This window comes from Aquila chrysaetos, chromosome 6 (genome assembly GCF_900496995.4).
Source record: "Aquila chrysaetos chrysaetos chromosome 6, bAquChr1.4, whole genome shotgun sequence".
In the NCBI taxonomy this organism is placed as follows: Eukaryota; Metazoa; Chordata; class Aves; order Accipitriformes; family Accipitridae; genus Aquila; species Aquila chrysaetos.
Window position 1 is genome coordinate 37,631,818 of NC_044009.1, and position 23,956 is coordinate 37,655,773.

General features: G+C 45.4%; 1 protein-coding gene across 20 annotated transcripts in view; it reads left to right on the forward strand.

The window, feature by feature from the left end:
- Positions 1-23,956, forward strand: part of BIN1 (bridging integrator 1) — a 105,192-nt gene that overhangs the window by 49,334 nt on the left and 31,902 nt on the right. For 11 of the 20 annotated variants that reach the window (XM_030017521.2, XM_030017523.2, XM_030017529.2 and 8 more), the window contains exons 3-10: positions 4,276-4,330; positions 4,794-4,888; positions 6,772-6,867; positions 11,439-11,546; positions 14,248-14,340; positions 19,626-19,711; positions 21,540-21,615; positions 23,626-23,708. In XM_030017521.2, coding sequence (XP_029873381.1) covers positions 4,276-4,330; positions 4,794-4,888; positions 6,772-6,867; positions 11,439-11,546; positions 14,248-14,340; positions 19,626-19,711; positions 21,540-21,615; positions 23,626-23,708 — 692 coding nt within the window. The remainder of the gene's footprint in view (positions 1-4,275; positions 4,331-4,793; positions 4,889-6,771; positions 6,868-11,438; positions 11,547-14,247; positions 14,341-19,625; positions 19,712-21,539; positions 21,616-23,625; positions 23,709-23,956) is intronic. The other 9 variants (XM_030017527.2, XM_030017532.2, XM_030017528.2 and 6 more) reach the window with 1 other exon arrangement.

Genomic DNA, 23,956 nt, shown 5'->3' on the forward strand with positions numbered 1-23,956 from the left:
TAATATGATTGAAATAACCAGGGAGCTGCTGAAGGCCTGTGTACGGCCCACATCAGTTAATATTTAAAGTAGAGAAACACTAACTAGACTTGATTTAGGGTTTAGGAACTAACTATTAGACAGTGGGGCCTTATGTTTATGTCAGAAAAGGTAATGGATTGTAGTCTGGTCAATAAACCTTGAAGAACCACTTGGAACTGCCAAAATTAGCAAAAAATTAGGCAAAAGGCAATTCCTACAGGGGGAGATTGTGACCACCTACTCAAATGATACCACCTACTCAAAAGAAGACAATGAAGGAGGAAGACTGTCTGCGCACTAATTTTCATGAGGGGCGAAGAAAAAAGAACCAGTCATTAAGGAAAATAACAATGAATATGTATTAGTTAAATGTATAAATGTAAGAGTTTTTGAGACAAGGGTGTGCTGTCTCGAGACAGGCACCCATTCATGCGCATCAATTAAGTTAATTTGAAAATACCTCAACTCTGTGTGTTATTGGCTTGCACACTGGGTGAATGAACCCTGTTTGTGGGACGACAAAACCACTCTTGTGTCTTCCTTTCACAGAACTATAAGTAATAGGTGTTCCATTAGGTCTTTGGAGAGAGAGCTCTTCCAGCCTCCCAAGCATAACACTTCTATTTTTAAATATGCATCTTCCTGTACATACTGTCCTTCATATTATACCTGATTGTCTTATAGGCTCACAGGGTTGAATTACACTGTGATTGCAAGTATGGCAATATCTGCTCAAACAAGATGATACTTGTGTGTTTGAGTAGAATGACTTATTGTGGTCACTTCTACATCAAGACACAGTGTCATTGTCCCTGCGTGAAGATTTTAAGTCAGATTGTTAGTGCAGGGATGAGAAATGAATATGGGGTTCAGAATCGGCACTGATCTTCCATTTTTTTCGTAGTTCTACTTTCCTTTTGTGGAGTTTTTTTACTCTGAGATATATATATATACACACACTAATTCTTCTTTCTTACATTCTTGCAATTTAAAAATTACTGTGCTATTAGATTTTTTAACATCTTTAGATTCAACCATACCTCTATAATTTCCCTCTGCACACCCTTAAACTCTTCAATAACTGGGAAGTGGATTAATTTTCCAGATTCCAGTTTAACTCTCTTCCCTACATTTTTTTACCTTTGAGTTTAGGAAGCATCTCTTAAACGTGCACTCAAGGGTGTTGAAAGCTTCTGTTCTATACAGTATTTGACGGTGTCTAACTGCATTGCAAGAGGTGTTTATGCAGAATCATGGCTGTACTTGACAGCTTGCTATAGCCTGCTTGAAGAATGCAGGTGCTGCATGCACAGAGAGAAAGCAGTTACCAAAGTTTCTTGGGAAGGCATTAATGCTTAAAATTATAAAAAGAAACCTTTGTAGTAAGTAAGGGAGCTGCTTTACTGGTAGACAAGAAATAAAGCAATGGAAATGCCAAAAAGGGACTTGAATGGGAACCCCAGGTGCCCAGGGGAGCTGGGGAAATGAGATTCATGGCAAAACTCTGAACATGGGCCTCGTAAAATCTGAAGGCAGAAAGATTTTTCAAGGCTGTAAAGTCTATTCACTCCCTCTGGCAGGCTTAGTACTTTTAAGAGGCTTAGGTAACATCATAGTCATAGAGATCAGCTGTAACTCTAACTTTAAACATCAGCAAGAGGTGACAGAGAAAGACCACTCCAGTTGCAGGATGCAGCACTGCATATTGGCTGACTGCACATCATAGCGAGACAAGTGGTGTTGAGGATGCATGGAGACCACAGAAGGCTAGTTGTGCATTGCTGCAATTGCACGCTCCAGTATTCGGGCCCTACCTTGCAGGTTTTTCAGGTGGTCTGTCTAAAAATCTTGATGTGATGTTTAATTGTGATGCCAGTGTACCTCTTGGAGGATACTTTTGTCCCCATTACTTTGGGACTGGGTATCAAGACTTGAAGAGTTCCTGAGTTTGGATTGTGTCACGTGCTGCTGTGGCAGGACTTAGGCAAAGATGGGCACAATTTTAGAGGCGGTTTCTGATTTTAGATGCTATAATTTTGAGAGTCAGAGTTCTAGAGATTGCAGTGCCCAACTGTGTGGTGGGCAAGTTCTGCAGAGGACTTCCCTGTTGATTAGTTTCTGATAACCTCAACATCGTGTGTTCAAATTTAGTCATTCTTAAAAATGATACAGCTGCAGGATGATAATGTATCCATCTGAGGGATTTTGCATGGTAGTTTCTTCTGTGCCATTTCCTCTTGTGTTCTGACATCTCATCTTTCAGTTCCAGTCTGTGATTTCTAGCACGGACCAATTCTAGGCAGACAGCACTGCTTTCCTCTAAGACTTTCTTGCTTCCTGCATTGGGCACAAGCAAACCCATGTTACAGTCTGATTGAACTGCTGCTTGTCAGCTCAGCCTCCCTGACAGTCCTCTGTGTGTGTGCTCTTTGATTACTCTGGCACCTCTTCCCTGGTGGTTTCTGATTGCACTGTTAGGAAAGTCTCATCTGCCCGGGTTTCCACATTCACCTTAAGCCAGCAAAAAGCTCTACATTTGTTTGCTCTGTGTTTTAAGAACTCCTAGGACTTTCACAGCAGATGTGGTCATTATTCTTTCCTCTTGTACTCTCTTTGGGTCAGTTCCAATGCTTCTCCAGAATAGGAGTCTGACTTTCTTTTATAAAAGTGGTCAGCTCTTTCCCATCCCTCGTTTCCTTTGTTGATGGCAGTAGGAAAAGAACAAATGTGAACTCATCCAGAACTTTCAAGGCAAGAAAAACAAATTGGGCCATAGTGTTGGAAGCAGATGGATTTCTTAGCAAGGCTATGCTAGCACTGCCACTTCAACAGCTGGGCAGATTTAGCCTCTGCTTAGAGAGTGCAGCTGCAATGAGAGCACAAAGGATCACAGCATGAGCTCGGTTGAGGCAGGAGTTTCTTGAGTGGTGGCGAGGGCTGATGGGAAACATCTGCTTTTGAAGCTAGTAGCTCCAAGGCAGCTGTCAGAGATGTCCTGTGAGCTCCCCATCTCTGGAGTTGTCTTCAGCTGTCAAAATTCATTATGCTGGGGGCCCCCCCAATGGGACACAAGCTGGGAAAGAAAAGGAGGAATGGCAGCAGGCTGTGAGGAAGGTGTGAGGGGTAGTTGTCGCTTTCCTGCATTGTTGTTTTTACAGCTAATTTGGGGGATAATGAGGATCCAGTGAGATCCCACAGGGTAACAGAAGCCCTTTTATAACAGAGATCTCTCTCAAACTTTTTTCTGTACTTCTTACTCAGTGTTTGCTCCTTCCCTTGCTTTGACATGCTCTGTGGTGGTGGTGGTGGTGAACTCCAAGCCTTGCTTTTCTCTTCCTTTTGTTTCTGTTTGTATAATGTCACTGTCTGATTTGGGGAGTATTTCCCTGTCTGCTTTGCACTGTCAGTGACCTATGGCAAAGTAGAGAGGGGAGGTGGACCTGAGTGTGCTTATCCAAGTACAGAAGAGTGGTCATATTGGGAGTGCCTGAGTCAACTTTGCTGTAAAAATGTCCATGACCCTTTCTAATCTGGGTTCTTGTACTGCACTCACCTGTGTCATCTGAAGGCTCAAACTGGCAAAACTTGGCCCAGCTTCTGGTTTTAATCCTCTGTTTCCTAGTGAGTGAGATCTGCTGCTGGTAGGCCACCTCCACAGTGAAAGCTAAAGAAAAAGATTATTATTTCTGTATTTGTAAGCCCTGCTGCACAGGACAAGTTAGACAGGATGTTTGGGCAGGTCAGAGGTCCCTTGTACCCACTTTGCGTTGGGGTTTTGGTTTGCAGTGTGGCAGGAAAAAGTGGTGAGCTGAACTGCTCCCAAACCAGTACAAAATAAATCAATTTCATCTATCTTCTATATCCTACAGATTCACTTCAGTTACATTTGTTGTGCAGACCCACTAGCCCTTGGCTTATAAACTAATTGTTGCCCTTAGGACCCTCTGTGGTTGCTCGTACGAAATCAAAACACTAAAGCTGGCTCTGCTGGGAAGAGCAAATCACAGCTTTACCCACATCAAGTTATCTTGGTGGTATTGTTGGCTAAATATGCCTGCAGGTCACCATCTGTGGGCTTACCAAGTCAGAGGGCTGTGTGGTCTCCCTGTTAACATTTATGTTTTGTGTGGTCATAGGGCTGGCATGTAGCCCATCTGCAAGACCATTTTTCTTTATTTAGAAATGCTTGATGACTCTGCCTTACACTCTCCTTATATGGGAGAATAAATGATGGTCTTCTCCTTATGTTCACAGTCCGAAGGTACGAGGCTGCAGAAGGACCTCCGAACTTACTTGGCTTCCGTAAAAGGTAAGGTCTGCATAAGCAGAGAATTGTTTCGTCTTTAGTGCTTACCCACACAGTGAGGTTTCTGCAGCCATCCTCTCTTGGTGTTTCCTCAGGCATGAGCTGTAGGAAAGGTCAGCCTTATCTGGGTAGGGGATCTTCCAGAATCCTTCAGAACCAGCTGGGGTGGAATGGGGTTGTGCTTTGATGCCAAACAGGTGGTGCTGTCTTAGGAGATAGACTCTCATATCTTTTGCTAGGGGAGGAACGAACACAAAGGATTTGATGTGACTGCATCCTCGGTTCCTTTCTCCCCCTGGTTACCTTCCATCTTTTTTATCAAGGGTCAGACATTCTGTAAGGAAGAGCTTAGCATTTGTTATAGCCCATTCAACACCTCCTGCGTCCCTGTTCCTCAGGATGAGTGTTAAACTGTGAGGAACATGCTGTCTTCCTCTTTCTGAAGCAGTTCCCTCTTCTTTCCTAGCCATGCACGAGGCCTCCAAGAAGCTGGCAGAGTGTTTACAGGAAGTTTATGAGCCGGATTGGCCTGGGAGAGATGACACAAATAAAATAGCAGAGGTAAGACTCTGTCCAGGATGTGGGGTCACCAGGCTTGGTCTGTCAGCGGCGATGAGCTTTGGAAGCTGTGTCTGTGCACCACGTTTCTTTGGGCATATGGCTTTGCAGAATAATTGGAGAGACAAACTCAGCATTGGGAAGAAGGGAAAGCTGAAGGGATGTGGACTGTATTTTTGTCTCTGTAGAGAGCACTGTCCCCAGATGCTTGAATGCTACACAGAGCCATATGCTTATGCCCACAAGCAATTTGTTCCCCCAACAGTGGCTAAACAGGGATGGAAGATGCCAAAAGAGAGTCAGTAGGGTTAACTGCATTTATTGCTTATGCTCTGTGCAAGAGAAAGGGGAAGGTAAATCTATGGCCAAAGCATGGTCAGAGCAGCCATTGTGTAGCTGCAACAAGCTCCCGCTCACAGCAGTACCACCAGCTGCCATATTTTAGTTGCCACCTTGTTTGGCTGAGCCATGTGTCACCCCAACCTGCTGTTCTTCTCATCCCTTAGTGAGGTGATGTCTGTCCAACTTTCCCAGGTGTTTTCTGTGGAGCTTAGGGCACAGCCTGTCATTTGGCAGCTTGGATCCCCCTTGGCCTGTGTGTGTGGTTGGTCCAGCTGGAGGCAGGTGCCTTCTGCTCTCTTGCTCAGCTGTTCTGCTGAGCAGCAGCTGTGGCAGGTCAGCACCGTGGATCCATCTGCCATGAGGCTGCAGGACTGGGCCTCCCTGCAGCTGTCTGTGGCATGGGAGCAGTGGGGAAGGAATAGAGGAGAAGGATTCTTCCCTTCCCCAGCTTTCCTGTGCAGAAAATCTCACCTGAAATAACATCTGCATCTTGCCTAGGAAATACTGACTTCAAAGCAGGTAAATCAAACAAAACCTGAACATGTCCAGGTCAGTGCTTGCATTAACATGGAAACGTTCCATTAGGAAGTGCTGTTGCAGTAAATAATGCAGTTGTAATTCAGCTAGTTTGGCTTCACATTCTCTGTTGGCCTTTTTTCTCTTCCTGAGCTACTCCTGGGAAACCGTCCCTTCAGAGAATTTGAGCCAGGGAACATGAGTCCTGAGAACGAACTGTAGCTACCCTGCGGGTCTGCAGGAATATTTCCAGCCTTCCACCTCCCTCTTTAATGCCCTTGTTTATGTTTCTGTCTTTCAGGAAATGTCAGGCAGGAGAAAAGTGCTATTCCTGCCCCAAAAAGTAATAAATACCCACACAAAGTAGGCATTTTTTTCTGAGTATTTTAGCCAAAACCCTTCGTTCAATTGGAAAAACAGGAGAGAGGGGCAATTTCCACCTAATCCAAAATGTTGGCGGGAAGTTACTGAGCCTAAGATAAGATCAAGGATAAAGTGTGCACAGGTTAGGGTGCAAGCCTTGGATGTGACCTCCATTGGGCTGTGGAGGCAGGTGGTGTGAGGGCTGAAGACTGCTAGAATAGCTTTCTGTTATTGTTCATTATCTTCCAGAAAGCTGCATTGTAATAAAAAGCAGAAAATGGTGCCTAGTGGTGTCAGGTGTCCCGCTTCTGTGGCTGCTGGGAGAAGGTAAAGCCAGCCTAACCTTCATCTTCCCTTCTAGTGTATAGACTTGGGCTAGCACTGCAGGGGAAAAGACAGTCCCTCAAAGAAAGGTTCACAAAAGGTGTTGTGTCCTTGTAGAGGTCACCTGAATTAGCAGCACCAAGCTTTCTTCTCTGTTTCTACATTTCTGGCATGATCTCTGTTTTCAGCTAACTTCTCTGCTCCTTAGTTTTTTTTCAAAGAAATGTTTATTTCTTAGGAGTTCTGGGGAACTGAAATCGTTGACTGTAGCACTCAGAAAAAAAACCAGAAATGCAGAGCTCTGTGTTCTTAATAGTTAGCTCATTACTTTTGTTTTTCAGAACAATGATCTTCTCTGGACAGATTTCCATCAGAAGCTGGTGGATCAGGCACTTCTGACCATGGATACGTACCTTGGCCAGTTTCCAGATATTAAAGTAAGATTCTCTTTAAACCTTTTGATCTACAGGGTCACAGCAGGTGAAACCTCATAAGAATCAATTTCTTGCATCCCCATCTTCTTAAGGAGGACGTGTGTGCTGTGCTACTGCAAGCTCTTCTTTTAGAGCAGCCAAGATCTTTCCAGCTCTGGGTCATGTGAAAATGTTATGTTCTCCTTTGGGCTTGAAATGAGAGTGAAGAATTCAGGGGAAAGATACTGAAGAGAAAACATAAGTGCAAAACAGGAGGATCCATAAAATTTCCTATTGTATCACAGTGCCGGAGGGCAGGGTCAGCAATAACTCACAAGCTCTCAGTCTTTCTTTTCAGTCCTTTGTTTTTTCAACTTCCTTGTAAGTACAAAGCATTGAGGAAGCAGTTAGTGGCAAATGTGCTTTATAGGTGTGGACAGCAGATTTCTGTGTGATCCCTGAAGTCCTGCTGTGCATGTAACCAGCTTGTTGTAGGGAGGGGGGAGAGCTATCCAGGCGTCTTTTGGGGGGAGATTGTATCCAAGGGCCTGGGTTTGAATGATGTCCTGTGAGCTTCCCTTCCCCCACAGTTAGCTCCTCTCTGTTCGTTTTGAGAAGGTTATACAGGAAATGTCTTCACCATATGGAAGCACTAGTAATGATATCACCATATGGGAAGTATCAGCTTGGCTACTTCCCAGTGAAAACAACCCTTTCCCCAACACATGTCTCTTAAAACGTTTGTCAATATTTGTTGCTTCAAGAGGATCGTGCTGTATCAAGGAGGGACGGGTCACAGGCTTGTAAAATGAGCCCTGAACAGCAGTGTCCTTGCCTCCTGGGGCTCCTTGTTTTTGCTTCATTTTTTCAGCCTCTTCTGTTCCTGGAAGTCTGAAGTGGGGAAGGTTGAAGAGGCTTGCTGTTGCTTTCTACCCGCTCAAGGCTGTAGAGCTGATCGCTCCTTGTAGCGTGACGCCATGTGCCTCAGCAGCGCGGGGGCTCGTGCACTGCTTCCTAAGCAGAAGGTTTTATTTCAGGCTTGCTGTAAACTCAGAGTTCTGCACTGCTTCAGTCCAAATCACCTTTTACCAGCCTTGTTGGCTTTGCACTGGGTCACCTCAGAGTGTCACTTTTTTCCACGCTGAGTATCTCCAGGATTCCTTAATTCTGCTGGGGTCCCGCTGAGGTTTTATGGTGGGATTTTAAAAGGAGCACAAGACTGGGACCACCCAAATGCCACCAAAACTCAAGGTGTTAGGCACTGAGCTCCCATGGATCCTTTCTGACTTCCTAATGGCCCACTAAGGTGTTTATTACTAATGTTCCTTTCTCAGTCTTTAGATGATGCTCTAGAAAATGGGAAGTTAAAGCAATTTTATGCACAATTTAGGTAGTGCTTTAAAGAGAGTACTACTCACCTCTGCTTCCCTTCCTAAAACAAGTGAGAATTTGGCTTTCTGTTGGTTCCTACAATAAGATATGGATATATTTCACAAGAGTTGGCTATTTGTTTAAAGTGGACTTCCAGTGGTATGAATTTAAAAAGGTCAGTGTGTTTTTATTGGTAATTCAGCCAGATGCATCATCCTCCTTATCCCGGAGAAGTGAGAAGTGCTCAAATCAAGAAGTGGCTCAAATCAAGTATGTTTTCTTCAACTGGTAGAAACTCCTATAAGTGCTGTTGTTGAAGGTTGCTACAGTTGTACAGAAGTGTAGTTTGGCTTCACATAAGGAATTGGAGTTCTTGAGTTTGGCAGGCAAAAAACCCCCAGTCTTATGTAGTTTACAGAATATTTGAGTTCATTTTTGTTATGGTAATAGTTTTCTGGTTTTTGTTTTCCACAAAAGCAAATTTTCTGCTTTTCCTGGAATTCTAGCATTACTGTGATAATGAAAAATGATTTACGGAGATAAAATGATTTTAATTTAGTTATGTGAAGGCCTGTTTTTTGTTAACAGCCCCATAATTCAAATGTGTAATGAGTTAGATCATGCATGCATTATTTTTTGTTAAATTCTAACATATTCTGAATCCTTCTTCTCTTGAGGGGCTGGAAAAATTCCCTTGAATTTTTTGGATTTGCAATGGGATCAACAGCAGGAATGTGAAAACATAGCATTCCTTTAGTAAGGAATTTTTATAAGTTAAAGGGAATAATTTTAAAATGTTGGGTAGAGAGGGGTGAAAAAAGCCTCTCTATCTTCTCTAACTTGAAAAACAGGAATGCAAAAAGTACTTTATCCTTCGTTGCAGGTCAATATCTATAACTTCTTGGAGTAGGACTCTTGCATAATCTGTGATATTTCTGAGTAAGTTTTTGGTTGAGGTTGCAGAGTATGCAATAAGAGTACAGGTCTTTGCAGTGAGCCCAGAGAGTATGAACCATAACCCAATTCTGAATAGCTGTGGAATTGGTGATTTTCTGTCTTGCACTGAAACTGGTGCCCTGTTTCTACTAGGTTTAAAACCAAATATCAGTAAGGGGTGGGGAGGGGGAAGGGGGAAGTGTTTTGTGGTGGTGTTCGGTGTTTTGTTTTGTTTTTTAAAGGAGGCTCAAATTAAGATGGATTTCTTGCAAAGCAGTAAACTCTGTCGGAGTTCAGCTTTTACCTTCAGATAGTGGTGGGTAGCTGCAGCTATCCTAGAGTCATAGAAGGAAGCTGCCCTGCAGCCTTCCAGGACTGGGCTAAGTCCCATCACTGCCATCACAGGCAATCGTGTGATCAGTAGTTACCCCAGGAGGACTAGCACGCAGTGTACTCATACCTTGCAGCATTTCCACGTACTCTAGTAGGAATGTGAGGATAGTGTTTAGAAGATCAGGAGCTGCAAAAAAGGGCAGGAGTTACCTTTTTTTGAGAGATGGGTGACATTGAATCAAACTCCCTGGTGGGGTGGCAGGAAAACCTGGAAGTGGCTGTTTGCCATGTCAGAGGTGGGCAAAACTCCAGCTATCTCTACCAGTCTGGCCTGGGGGAAAAATCCTCTCTCTTAAATCCCAGATCCAGCCGTGTGTTTCATCTGGTGTCTCTGGAAGATGCATTAACTAGCATCTCAGAGATTGTCATGCTGCTGAAAGCCCCCTCCGACATCCCGCCTCTGTGCCTGGCTGGCAGCGTGATGTCTGGGAGGTGTCTTCTAGTGACCTCGACTGCGGGGTGGCTCGGCTTCTTCATGATGTCTCTCCTGGAGTGAGCCGAGTGCTTTGAAATCAGTTTGGGTGTGCATGTGGCTGAGATCCTGCGGATCTGCTGTGACTCACACAGAGCTGCACCAGCATTTGCTGAAAGTGCAGAGGATCATGTGTGGGAGACGTGCGAACTGGTCCCAGCTGGTCTGGCAGAAAGATCAGCCCTGAGTGCGGTTTTGCACCTTATCTGTAGGAGCTTAGGGAGAGGAGACTGCATCTCCTTGCCAAGTACAGTGGAGGGGGAGATTTGCTTTTGCAAGTAAATCCCAATGCTGATTCTTCATCTTGCGCTTTCAATTTCCCTGGGTGCTGAGGTTTATTAGAAACCCTCCTGGCTCTTTGCCATGCCTTTTCCCTCCAGTTCTCCAGCCTGTCTCTATCTAGACTGCTGATCACTGATGCTGGACCAGGCTGTCTGAGCTGGAGAGTGCTAGGGTCAGGCTGGGAAGACCTGTGCTCCAACCCAGATAGTCTGGGGTGTTTGTAGAGAGTGTGGGAGGCAAGGGTCTAAGCGGGGTGGATGGCTCCTAAAACAGGGCAGCCCAGTGGGCCTGAGCCTCACTGAGGTGAAACACTGCTCAGGGAGAGAGCCTGAGGCACCTCAGATGAAGAAGGGTAATGGAGGATCAGGCCGCAGGCTTGACTGTCTGTTCTGGATTCTCACCTATGGACTTATCAGAACTCCATTCCTGAACATGAGTCTGGTACACAGTTGGCTCCCTCCTTGTATTTGTTACTGCTTCAGTGTGTCTTGCCTGTTAGCGACACAGTGCTACCGGTTTTCCCTCACGCTTCTCTGGCTTAATAGCTAGTTAGAATGGACCACTGCCTGTGGCTGCAGTCAATTCTGTCTGGACCTCCTGTTGCAGGGTCCAAAATGCTGTCCTAGGTGTATCCTGAGCATGTGGATGAGTGCTTTTGCTGTGCTGGCGATGGAAATGCCTTCTTTTGTTGAACTTAATCTTTTGAACTTCCACACGAACCAGGGCTGTGAGCTGGTTAGTTAGAGTCTGGCTGCAGCCCTTAGAAAGCCCTGAAAATGATGAAGCAGGTGCCTGTAGGATGCAGGCACATGGGGAGGCTTAGAAAGCACTGGAGCTACAGTTCCGAAAACATTAATGTCATCCAGAGGTGGGGCCTGTTGTTGGTTGGATCCCTTTGCTTTCCCTGGCTGGGTCTGCCCTCCTCCTGAGGAGCTCTCTCTAGAATGGTGGTTGTCACCGGTGGCTCCCAGGGCCATCTCTCTGGGCAGCCTGTGTGGAGTATCCAGTGAGCGTCCTTGTGTGGGCAGAGCACGGGGTGCTCTCTGGAGGTTGGGTGAAGAGGAGTGGGGGGTTCCTGAGAGGCTTTGTGGTTTTGGCTGCTGGGGAAGATTGTCACAACTCTTTTCTCCATCTTTCTTAGTCTCGTATAGCAAAACGAGGAAGGAAGCTTGTGGATTACGACAGTGCCAGGCACCACTTCGAAGCCCTGCAAACTGCAAAGAAGAAGGACGAAACCAAAATCGCAAAGGTAAAGCAAGCAGAAGGATGTGCAGCCATCCTTTCATTTTGGGAGGTGTACATTTGCCTACTGAGCAGGTTTTAAGTGTGCCTGTACCTCTTCACTGGGTGTGTTACCATAGAATCATTTAGGTTGGAAAGGACCTTTAAGATCATTGAGGTGTTGTGAACTGGTGAGGTTTTGCTAGGTATTTCCTTCTCATCTGTTTAGTTCTCCTAGAAGGCAGGATGGTCTCTGTTGTGTTGGTTCAGACTCTCCATCATCAGTCTGCATCTCTCTGTGGCAAAGGCCTAGGTATGCATTTCCTCAGATACTGCAGGACCAGCAACCTCTGTCAGAAAAGCCCATGTGCCTCTGGGGGAAGCAAAACCTTGCAATGCCCCTGAAAAATTTTCCAGTTTGCTTCTTGGGGCTCTGTCTCCCCATCTTAGAGCAGTGGTGAGAGTAAGTGCTTGAGTGTTGCTTGAGGTTGGTTGTGTTTGTGAAGTCCTCTGATATTCTAGGACAGAGATCCTTAGGAGGGTGAGTTTACAAATTCATCAGTGGAAAGGCACCCTATGCACACTTGATGACTGTGTTCTGTTGTCTGTTGGTCACAATTACTGGATAATAAATACAGCTGAAAGCAGAAAACCAAGAGTTTTCTCTTGTTAGGGTGTGGTTTCTTTCATGCCTGTGAACATCTTGATCCAGGGTTAACCACAGAGCATGCCCAACATGCAAGTAAATAGAAATTAAGATTTTCTTTTAAATGTAGCTGAAGAAAGGTGATAGTGGTAACCTTGTTCTAGAGGAGGCACATGGTTTGAATTCCTGCCCAGAAAATGACCTGTGGATTATTCCTGTACCCTGAGTGGATTTGAACCCATGTGCTCCACTCCCCAGGACAGGTCTTGACACAACAGAATAGTCCAGGGCTAAGGAGACATCTTTAATTCTCTTGAATGTGGGCCATGGCACATCAGGACTCTTCAAGCTAGAAGCAGTACAGGAAAGAAAGAGCCTGGATCTGTATCTTTTAAGTAGGCTGAGAAGAGTTGTCATCCTTTGCTTAGAGTTATTTCTGGTAGGGGGGAGATATGGGCTATGTGAGAGATGCTGGTGTTTCTCCTGCATGGAAGAAATAAAGATGCATCTCTCCCCCAAGTGAAAGATCTGCATTTAATGGCCACAGTACTTTTATTTTTAAGCTGCAAGTCATTAGTCATCTGCTCACCCAGTGTATGTACTGCGATTAACCTTGGTGGACAAAGGGGAGAGAGATTGATGGCTCAGGTGTCGTTGCATCATTTGCGTGGCAAAGCAAGTATTGGTTCTGTATGCAAGGCATGAGGCCCAGCTGGTTGTGCTTTCTGTTCAAAGCAGTACTTCACTGTGTTTGGGGGTGAGAGCAGAATTTCCCTGCGGCGTGGTATTATTATTATTGGTGTGTGCCTGTGAGATCTTTGCTGCAGTGGAAATGGTTTTTGTAGGAATTCATTTACTCAGGTTGGTACCTGGTGATCCACACCAAAGAGGCTGGCTGCCTTTGTCATTGCTGCACTCTCTTGTGTTGCCCCAAACGCTCACGTAAGATGTTATTCACAAGGGATTCTTTGTTGCTCTTTTGTTAAAAGTATGAAGAACAGTGCAGTTTGAAGAGCGGAAAGTTGAGATTTAGGAGTTGGTGCTCTGTTCCTGATTGAGCCTGTGAAAGTGTTTCTTAGTACTTGATTGGACTCTTCTCATTAGCCAAAATGTGCACTGGATCAGATCTTTCCGCCCTCCGTGCTTTAGGCTGTAAGGCCATGCACAGGATAATATGTGACACATTGCACTGTCCTGATCCCTGTAAAGATGGGAGTAGTGAGTCCCTGAAAGTTATATATGTGTGTTCTTCCCAGATGGGCAGGTTTCACAGCCCAGCCTGTGATCCCACACTTGCAGTCATGCAGTTCTGCAGGGCTGTGGGCAGCAGCCAGGGCTCAGTGTGCCCTGGGCTGTTGTAGAAAGGTCACCTCTTTGTTCCTGTGACTGTGATTTTGCTCGTGTGAGATTTGAAGTAGGGTCCTTCTGGTGTGAGGTACTTTGGAATAGGATGACAGGCCCCTAGGAAAGAGAAATCATGTTTATGACACAGCATACAAATGGGAACTGACTTGATTGATGTTTCATGGTATAGTAACAGAAAGAGCAATGCAAATACTTTTTGGAGCTATGTGGTCTCTTTTTTTCTTCTCTAATATATGGATGTTCTTTTCCCACCCAGGACTCCTGCCACTTACTGCTAAACTCACAACCTGCCATTAAAATAAAGCACTGTGGACTTTCAGCTGTTGCATGCAAATAATTAAAATGGTTAATTAATCCTGACCTCTCTTTAAGGAGCTCCCACTTCACAGCTGTGACTTGGAGTAGGGTTGTCTGTGTGCTAGGTCACTAACAACTATATCTGTTACTCTTTGCAGCTGCCTGGCTGGTCTGCAGTGTCCCAGCCCACACTGGAGCATTAATTACTGCTAAACTTGGCATGCTTCAAAGGATTCATAACTGATCGGTCCTGGGATGTTTGTTTTTTCTCTCACCTTGGTGATACTGGTTTGGCCCAGCCTCTAAACACACTCTCTGTTGTGATTTTAATTTTTTTTATCCTAAAAGATGTATGTTTGTGTCTCTCTTGTTCTCTGTTTATTTTTTTCTCTTTTCACTCAAACATGCTCCCTCCCCCCAGCCTGTTTCACTGCTTGAGAAAGCCGCGCCTCAGTGGTGTCAAGGGAAGCTACAAGCTCACCTCGTTGCGCAAACTAATCTGCTCCGAAATCAGGTGACTGCTGATCTACCTGGCTCTAACCCTGCATGTGCTATTTTGGGCTCTAGATCGTACCATGCAACTAATCTCTAGGCAACGTTCACTCTAGTCCTCTCTGTTAAGTGTGTCCTTGATACTCCTGAGCCAGAGTGGACACATGGAAGTTGCTGACCAATGAATGAATCTGTGCCTGCCTTATTGATTTCCAGTCACATGTGTTAATACTGGACTATTGTTTTCTCCCCCTAAAATGAAGTGTGAATGAAGAAAGGCTATGGAATAATGCCAAGGCAGAGGGTGATGTAGTGTAGTTCCTCCAACTATTGCTTTCTTTTTCTTTAAGAGAAGCAGTCAATTTTTATTGCTGCTGTTTCAAAAAGGAAAGAAAAAGGAGGAAACGCTGAAAAATTGGCTTCTGCATTTGTGCTGTTGAGTAAAGCCAGAAAAAAAAAGAAACATTGTTTCAAAAGCAATTTCTATGGCTGCTCAGTTACCTTGCAGCATTCTCCTGTGGTAAAATCCAAGTTTTCAATATGGGCACTGTCCTACCTCTTGTGGTCTAAAAGAGCCATTTCCAGATATACAGAGTTTCAATCTGCATAGGAGAAGAGGTCGGCCCAGATCAGGGAATTTGCACCCTGTGTAATATATATGAACATCTCCAGGTTGAAGTCATGGTTGCATCGTGTGGCAAAACTTAGCCTAACGTTTAGGTTACAGCATCTTGAGGGACATGAGAGCAGCTGAGAAACTGCAGGGACTAAGAATTTCAATCCTACTTGCATATGAGAAGCTTGGTTTCCTGATGAAATCTCCCTCGGTATTTACCTTGGAGCTCCTTAAGGGATAGGAGGGAGCTGACAGAAAACAGTCGGTGAGAAGAAAATGCTTTTAATGGGCAAGGGATAGTAAATCATTACCCAGACTGGGAGAGTGCCAGTTACCTGCTCACAAGTTCCTGGTGAGCTCATCTGTTCTCATTCAAATGCTCCTACGTTTTCACATTCCTTGTCAGTGAATGAATTGCAGTTTAGAAACACTAAATCGCTCTCACCTTATAAAGCACCTGGGTTTTTCACAGTCAGCTTATGACTGCAGATCAGGGGAAAGGCTACATTACCACATTAATAAAGCCTGGGGAAGGAACAGCTGTTAGCAGTCCTGCTTAAGATGCATAGCAAAGGGAGGAAATATGTATTCATTCTTGATCGAAGGGAGAAGGACATTTGGCAGGCTGCCAGGGGCTTTTCCTGTGCCTTGGCTGGCCGTGCTGGGAACGATCTGCGTGGTTGTGGTTCTTGACTGGTCTGTTTGGCTGGTGATATTTCTGGAGGACTAGAAAGCAGGTATGGGAAGTTTCTTAAGCCACATGTAAATAAGTAAATCAGCTCTTGGGCATTTTTTGTCTTCTCAGGCTGGCTGGGGTGACTGATAGTAATACCACTGCCCACAGATTGCCTAGAGAAACAGTACCTACGAATGCTCCCTCATCCACTGCTCTGTGATCTTAAACAGGCTACTGAGAGTCATTTGATAATTTCACTGTACTGGGTGACTTTGCCCTAAAGCATGTGACAAGGGGGTATGTAATCTTTCCACCCGCTTTGTTGAGGGGTGTTAACCTCCTGCTACATAGCATTAGTATTTTCAGTCACTCCAGATATTTTCAAATCAAGTTAAGTCCTCCTTTAATTTTTCCCTCCTTCATTCTTGAACTAAATAATAGTATTGCCAACCTTAATTTTTTTGTTTCTAATTGTGCAAGTCTTTGAGGCTTGGTTTTGTTTTTTTTTTTTCCTTTCTTTTTTAAATTTTTATGTTGATTGGGGACTAACCAAAAAAAAAATCTCAATAAAGAAGATTAGTTTGTATTTTGAAGCTGTAGGTTTTCCAGCTTTTCTTCACAAACATGAGCAGGCAGGAAAAAAAAAAAAGGCTTCCATTTTTATATTTGCATGACTTCAAGACTGAAGGTGTTTCTGACAACCCTTAATCTCTTTAAGCTCTTGATAAAAGCGGGAAGGCTGATGACACTGCATTAATTGAAAAGCTTCTGAATGTTAAGCCTAAAAAAAAAAAGTCCTTCCCCTTACCAGCAGCTGTGTTGCTGTCTCTTCTTGCCTGATAATTTTACAACCCCCAAGCAAAAATGGGGTCAGCAAGACCTATTATTTGTACTGTAAAACCAAGTCCCTCCCTCCAGTGTGCAAACTACTGGCTTATTAGGCCTTTAGCAGATACTAACAAAAACAATACAGCAAGGGTTTTCTGTAAAGTCTCCTGGGGGGCTTGCTATTGCATGCTCTCAGTTGCAAATTCTGGTGACTGTGCTTTTTGAAACAAAAGGAAAAATGGCTTAGAACAGCAAATTCTTGCCTTTTTGCTAAGCTCCCTGAAATGCTGAATACAGACTAAAAAGCAACATCTTTGGTGCTGCAGTGATAACAGAATGGTATTTCTGTCTGTAGGAGAAAGCCAGCAAGTTGAGTCCTGGGCCATGCTGCCCTTCTGAGAGGCAGGTCTGGCTGGAACTGGTGGGGGGCTTGGGCCTGGGGTGGGGCACCCAGCTCTGCTCCCTACCCCTGCCTGGTGGATGTCTAAACTGTTTACTGGGCAGTGTGTAATTACCCCTGTTCACAGCAATAGTGTTTGAAGAGAAATGGTCACCAGATTGCCTGAAAACACTAGGCTGGATATCTCCAGACACTCATGAGTGCTGGGATGCATGATGGTAGGAAACATAATGGGGAATAACTGTCGCCCATCATAACTGAACTGGTTGTGCTTGGCACTCTGAGCCTTGGCTAGGGGGGAGGTCAGGAAAGCAATTGTGTTATCCAGCTCCTGCTCAAACCTTCCCCCTTTCAGGCAGGGAAAAGAGAGGAAGAGTTTTTTGAGATCACATTTCATGGACCTGGGCATTATGTCCTTCTGCCTCAGTTTTCCATCAGGTTGGCAATGATGACAGCTGAAATAGAAAGTGCACAGCTACGGTAGCGATGGGCTGTGGCCCTGAAACCTATGTCTTTCCTCCTTTCCCCACTGTACTGCACAAGCTGGCTTTTCTTCTAGCAGGGCTCATGACCAAAGTTGACGTCTGTCTTTGGCTCCGGCTGGAAGCAGTTAGGGCTATCCATTGTTAGGACCCCTGCTTCCAAGCAAAATAAATCCCACTGGTGGGAAGATCCCTGGGCTGCCAAAGGAGTGAAGAATTAATTCAATGCTATACCTGGGACTGAGAGCACTAGGTGAGCTGCAGGCACTAGATGGATCCCTGACTCCTACAGCTGCTCTAGAGTGAACGTTGCCTGTTGCTGATTTTGCCTTTGCCTCGGGATGTTACAATATTCACACGTTGCTTTCTAGGTTCTTTGACCTTCTGAACAGGTAAACAAGAGAGGGAAAGACTATTATTAATATTCACTGTATCTGAAAAACTAACAGCATTCAATGGTGCCTCATCTCCCAGCTCTCCCATCTCCTGGGTTGATTCAGGTTCCAGTCTAGTTTGGAAATCAGAATAAGATAAAGCCAAAGGATGGACTAGAATTTTTTTTTTCTGCCTTTAAAATGGTTACACTAGAAACATTCATTCGTAGAGGGATTTTAAGGCAGAATGAGTCTTTGTGACCATCGTCTCTGATCCAGCATAAACTGTGTCTCTGTTTAAATGGGCTTTTTGTTTGTTTTCTGCAAACTCTCTTGAAATGTTGGGTTTTTCAGCGAGTGTAGCAGTGAAATACAGGGTTTTCTGGGTGGAAGCATCATGGTCCCTTCTCCCCCTGCCTGTTCATCACAAGGTCTGCTTAACTTTTGAATACTTCCCAGTTGTGTCTTTTTCTGGGGGAAACTTTCTCTTCTGACCTTGAGTACAAAGTCTTAGCCTTGCCTTTGGCGGCAATGAGCAACTCTGAAAGTTGGAGCTAGCTGGAAGGTAGGAGCTTCTGCGGTGTGCTCATAAGTCAGGAGAGAAATGGAGAGTGTAAAGATCCTATACAACACTGTGAGGAACAGGACTCTGAACTGCAAAATATTTTTAAGTCCTTTCTCCCATCAATCTAATCTTTGCATACCTGTCACATTAATTTCTTTAATTAAGCTGGCACAAAGAAGATAAAACTTCATTTCATAGAAGAGGTAGGAATCTGACTGCAGGCTCGTAGAGAGATCCAGTTCCCCAGTGGCTTGCGGGCTTTTTGCAGAGCCCTGTGGCATTGTGACACTCCTGCTGTTGCCACACATATAAGTAGGCACTTGTGCTGACCTTCCTGTTAAGATGTGTTCTCACATTGCTCATGCAGGGATTTGCCATCCTGCATCCCACTGCACAGGGTTATGAGAGAATGCTGTGCTGTTGCAAATTACAGAATAGAAGTGTTTTAATTAGCAAGCTTTGAGTTTTAAGTCAGGGCACTGAAAAGAGAAAGAGGTCACCTAGGACAAATATGGGAAGGGGAACGTGCTTGTTGGCATCTGCTGTCAGCATCAGAAAACAGGATCATCCTATTCATCACTGAAATCTGGCAGAATTCATGTATCAGTGTTGGGGTCTGTCAAATGAACAGATCAAATTTAAACTCTCAACTGGGAGAAAGAGGTCCTGTACAAGGCATATTTCTTTTGGTGTTGGTGGCCAACAGCCAGCCAGGGATTGCTCTTGTGTTAGATCCTCACCGATTAGAGTATGTGAGACTGCTGAAACCAAGACCTGCTGCTCGAGCACTCCAGCCTGGCCTCCTGCTGGCACAATTCATGCTTTGCATACCCTTCCTTGCTTCCAGCTTTGTGAGAGCTGTATCAGCCAAGGATGCAGACCTCCTCCCTTCCTCAGAAGAGATGGGGCTTTGGCATGACCTTACCCGAGCAGAGAGTCCCTATGAGGGAGGGCTCTTTGGGATGGATTTCAACCCTTTCAGAGACCTGGCAAGGGACAGGGGCCACTGTTACCTTCATCCGTATCCAAGCTGGAGGCTGAATTGCCTGACCAGCTCCATTTGGTTTTTGAAGCCAGGGAAACTTAAAGAACTTAAAACACATTAGTGGATGTTTGAATTACTTTCTGAGTATCCAAACAGGGAAATCCATTGAGAGAAAACCTGAGAGTAACACGTGCAAGCTGAAGGGGCATCATGTCACTTGTGATGCAACCCTTGTTCCTGGGAGACTCATTTAGGATGGGGTTTACCCCATGCCAGAATTTTGCCTGATCTCCCAAGGAAGTCAAAGGAGTCACAGTTGTCCCAGCCCTGCAAGGTACTTGTCTGCACTGGAGCTGACAATCTCCCTTCTCTGTTATTAAGGCTGAAGAAGAGTTAGTAAAGGCTCAGAAGGTGTTTGAAGAGATGAACGTTGATCTGCAGGAGGAGCTGCCTTCGCTATGGAACAGGTGAGCACTGAAAGTTTTGCCAAGGGCTGGTTGGAAGGAAGCAAAGACCCTAGCTCTTGTATCACTGTTCTCCTTAGCTTGGGCTGGGTGTCTGCTCTTGTTTTCTGGATCATCTCAGGGCATCTGTCCTAGGATTCCCCCCAGCCAAGTTCAGCCTGGGCTTTCTGTGCTTTGTGTCATGATCCTCATGGAAAAACTCAATTTTACTGCAAAAAGAAACTGTGTTTCTATGCTTTGTCTGATTAATCCCTTTGCCCCACCAACTCTGCCCAACTTCCCTGGGCAGTGGCCCAGCTTCTAAGATTTTGGATGTGGAGCTGGCTGGAAGGAACATCTGCAGCTGAGGGGGTATGTCAGCTGACTGATTAAAGGAAGATGAGATGTCAGAGGGGTTTATACAGACACTGGGGTTGAAGAGAGCCAAGAGGTGGTGCCTTGATCATTGTGTCTCACCATGCAAACTTATGAGCAGCCAGTGAAACAGCAGGCTTAACACAAGAGGGTGGATGAAAGGACAGGTTGCTCTGCTTTGGATGCCACTTTCAGGTTTGGACAATTGGGTGAACAAAGGTGAGGGAAGGATCCTCGTGTGGCTGCCCCTAGATGTGCTCCTGGCTATGTGACACGGGACTCGGTGAGGAACTAGTGGTTAAAACTGTCCTCTTGTGCTCTAATTAACAAAACATAGCCTGGGCAGAGGAAGATGGGCTGAGAGAATAGGAAGACTTGAGAGACCATGGATTTGCCATACCAGTGATGATGGTGATGAGAAGGGAGGAGAAAGAAACAGACCAACACTTAGCTTGGAGGATGAACTGGAGGGCAGCAGAAGCTGAAGTATCGTGAGGGCACAGTGGAAAGCAGGCAAAATCCTCCTAGGAGTGTCCCAGTTTCTTATTTTTAAATGCAGTGATCACATTTGGGTTGGCACTGCTGGTCTGTGGAGGATGGAGAGAGTGGGCGGCAGCAGGACTGGAAAGGAAAGTGCTGATGTCTGCCTTCACTCCCCTTTCCTCCCAGCCTAGGTCAGGACTCTGCTCAAAGCAGTGTGCAGGCGTGGCTGAGGAAGGAGATGGGAGGTATACAGGCATCTGGGTGGTTCCACGTGCAGAATGGTGATGCTGCTGGCCTTAGAGAACATCTACCTCCTGCTGTTGCTCCTCCAGCTGGGTGCTGGTATGGCACTCTCTGTTGGCAGCTGGTGGGGTGGCTGGAGGAAGGAGGGCAGCAGGCAGCTGCTGGGATTTTAAGGTGCCACAGGTTGTTCACAGCCTCCTGCTATCTGGATGATCCTTCTGCTTTCCTGTTGCTCTCTGTGCCTATACTGTGCTTTCTTACTCTTCTGCCCCTGAAGCAAACAGTTCATGCTTTTTGGCTTCCCTTGGTGCTGAGGGACTTCAGAGTGAATTAATATCTGTCCTCCTGCCAATTTCCCCAGCTCTCCCCGCAATCCATGTGTGTCACAGCCTCTATCCTTTTCCTTTCCATCACCCTACCAGTGGCTTTTTTTTTTTTCTCTTATTTCCTTTTTTTTCTTTCTGTCCCTCCCCGCTAGCTAGCACAAATTCAGATCCTATCCCACCTGGCCTTCTCCTCACCTTGGACATGTTTGCCCTATACGTGGCCTTTGCTCTATCACCCCCTTCACGCTTCTCTGCTGCCCCCTTCATGCTTCTCTGCTGCCCTTCTCTTCCAGCATGTACCAGACCTGACAGAGTTGAGTTTGAATGGGAATGGTGGGTGGGAGGTAGCAGAAAGGGCAGAACTGAAGGTTTTTGGGAGAGCATTGTGTCCATTAAGTTCTTCTGTCTCATTTTTCATTTGGCAGTCGTGTTGGTTTCTACGTCAACACATTCCAGAGTATAGCAGGCCTAGAAGAGAACTTTCATAAAGAAATGAGCAAGGTAAGGCAACTAAAGCTTATTCTGCTAATAAACTCTCTCCTCGCTGTTAATAAAAAAAACCCCAAACCCCCAAACAACTGAAAAAAACAGCTGGAGAAAACGGAAGGTTTGCCCTAAGTCAGAGGAAAACGTTAATCCTTAGTTTCTTCTGAGCCACTTATGAGAAAGGCTGTCTGAGATAGGGATGGAGCACAGGGAATTGACCATAGGGCCATGCAGCAGTGGGGAGTTTGTGTCACTTGACAGAGCTCATTTGCAGATCCACAGAGGGAAGGAAAGCCACTTTCAGGCCTATCTCTTGTCGCCTTTTTTAGTTCATCTACATTATGGATCTGTAACCTACAACCTGGACACTCTCAGCCTGGTATCTATTTGCCTCCTTCTCTGCTGCCTGGCAGCAAGTTGCTGTGAACCCTCATCTATCTAGCTGTGGGGATGAAAACAGCAGGGAATCTGCCAAACTGCAAGTCAGCTGAAGTCTGAGACCTGCCTCACTCTGGTCCCTCAAGAAGGCACTTCCCAGCAGTACCTCTCTGCTTTGGCTTCTTTCCTGCCCTGTGACGCAAGAGAAGGCATTTGAGTGCTTAGCGTGGCCCTTGCATTGGCTACCAGTTGGCCATGAGTCGGGAATCGCAGCAGTAAGCAGTGTTGTAACCTGGTAGTGGGCAGGCTGGGTCCTGGTGCTGTGTGCCAGCGCCCAGCAGAGACCTCGGGAACAGTCTCTGGCAAAGCCCCCCATTGCCGCTTTCATTTACAAATACGTTCTTGTTCTTTCACTTAAAAGCTAGAGAAGTCTTGAATTCCTTAGGTTTGTACGCTGCTCCTAAGAGCTGCACGCCCTCTGTAAAACGTTGCACTAATCTTGATGAGTGACTGAGAGCCCAGCTGGAAAACTCTTGTATTCCCTCCCCTCCCCAATGTCATCCTGACAACAAGACAGCAGCTAAGCAACAAGCAACATTATAGTCCTTCAATTCCCAGCACTCAGGGGCCCTCTGCCTTAGTGTAATGCATCAATTTTGAGCCCTGCTGACATTTCATGGAGACCTTTCCAATTAATAGCCTGCTCTTCTCCACTGAGGGATGAACTGATTGTTGAGAATAGGGAGGATTGTTACAATTATCAGTTTGTTGCTGTTAATTTATATTCAGCAAAACATGGGAAAGATGCTTATTAGACAGGAATTCTCTTCTTATATCATGTCTTGGATGTTTCTTTCCTGAGGAGTTTCATATGAGAGCAGGTCTTTTGCTTTGTTCCATAAGAACCATCTGTTTCTTATTACTGCTATAGCATCCAATTTACTGCTGGTATTGCTGGCATGATGCCTCCAACATTGATTGCATTGGATCCCTCCTCCTACCAATGATAAATCTGGCATCTCATCTTGTTTATGAATTGGCTGTTTGAGAATAGGAGTGTCTGGAGTGAATATTGCAGCCTTCGGTGCTAGGGAGAGTTTAACCCCTAATATTGCGTTTCTGCAAAGATAGCCAGGTCCTGCCCAAACCTAGATGGCCTAGGCAGCCTGTGAAGTCAAGGCTTATTGTTGACTGGAAGTCCAGCTGCCTTTGGCTCCACAGCTTAAATGGCCATATCCCAAGGTTTATAAGCAGGTCTGAGGAACAGCTTTGGCTACAAATCCAGAGTGAAGCTTCAATTCTAGCACATAGACCCTTAGGTAAACATTCTGCCCGCTTCTGCAATGGTACCTGGCAGCACACTGGTGGGGGCAGGTGATAGAGAAACCGAGGATGATGTATAAGGGAGACGGAGCATTCCCACAAGGTGCCAGCAGCTCTTGAACAGTTCGAGTGTTCTAGTGTTTCATACCCCATGGAGGAGTGGAAACAGATGTAGGGCTGTCCTCTCTTGGGATAGCTGAGTATGTGCACATGTCTGGGCACAAGCCTGTGTTTGGTCAGCCTGTGCAGGCTGGCCCAGACTCTCTTCTAGCACTTAGGCTCTTTTCTCATTCCTTTTCTTTCTTTTGTTTTTGTATTTTGCAGTTGAACCAAAACCTCCATGATGTCCTGCTGGGTCTAGACAAGCAGTACTCAGGCAATGCCTTCCCCGTTAAAGCACAGCCCAGGTCAGTAACTGTGGGAGTAGTGTCTTTCCCTCATCAGGGGAGGAGGGACAGGGATGTCTCTACCAGGGGTATTGAAACCTCCATATTGTCAGTTGGGGAGTGATTTGACTACCTGCATATAGCCAGTCAGCGCCCTCCTGAGACTCCCTAGAACATATCCAAGATTGCATTTGGGGCTGGGTGACACAATGCAATATCTCTTACTTTTCTAAACTAGCATCTGGAGGCCTAAACTTTCACTAGGTGCT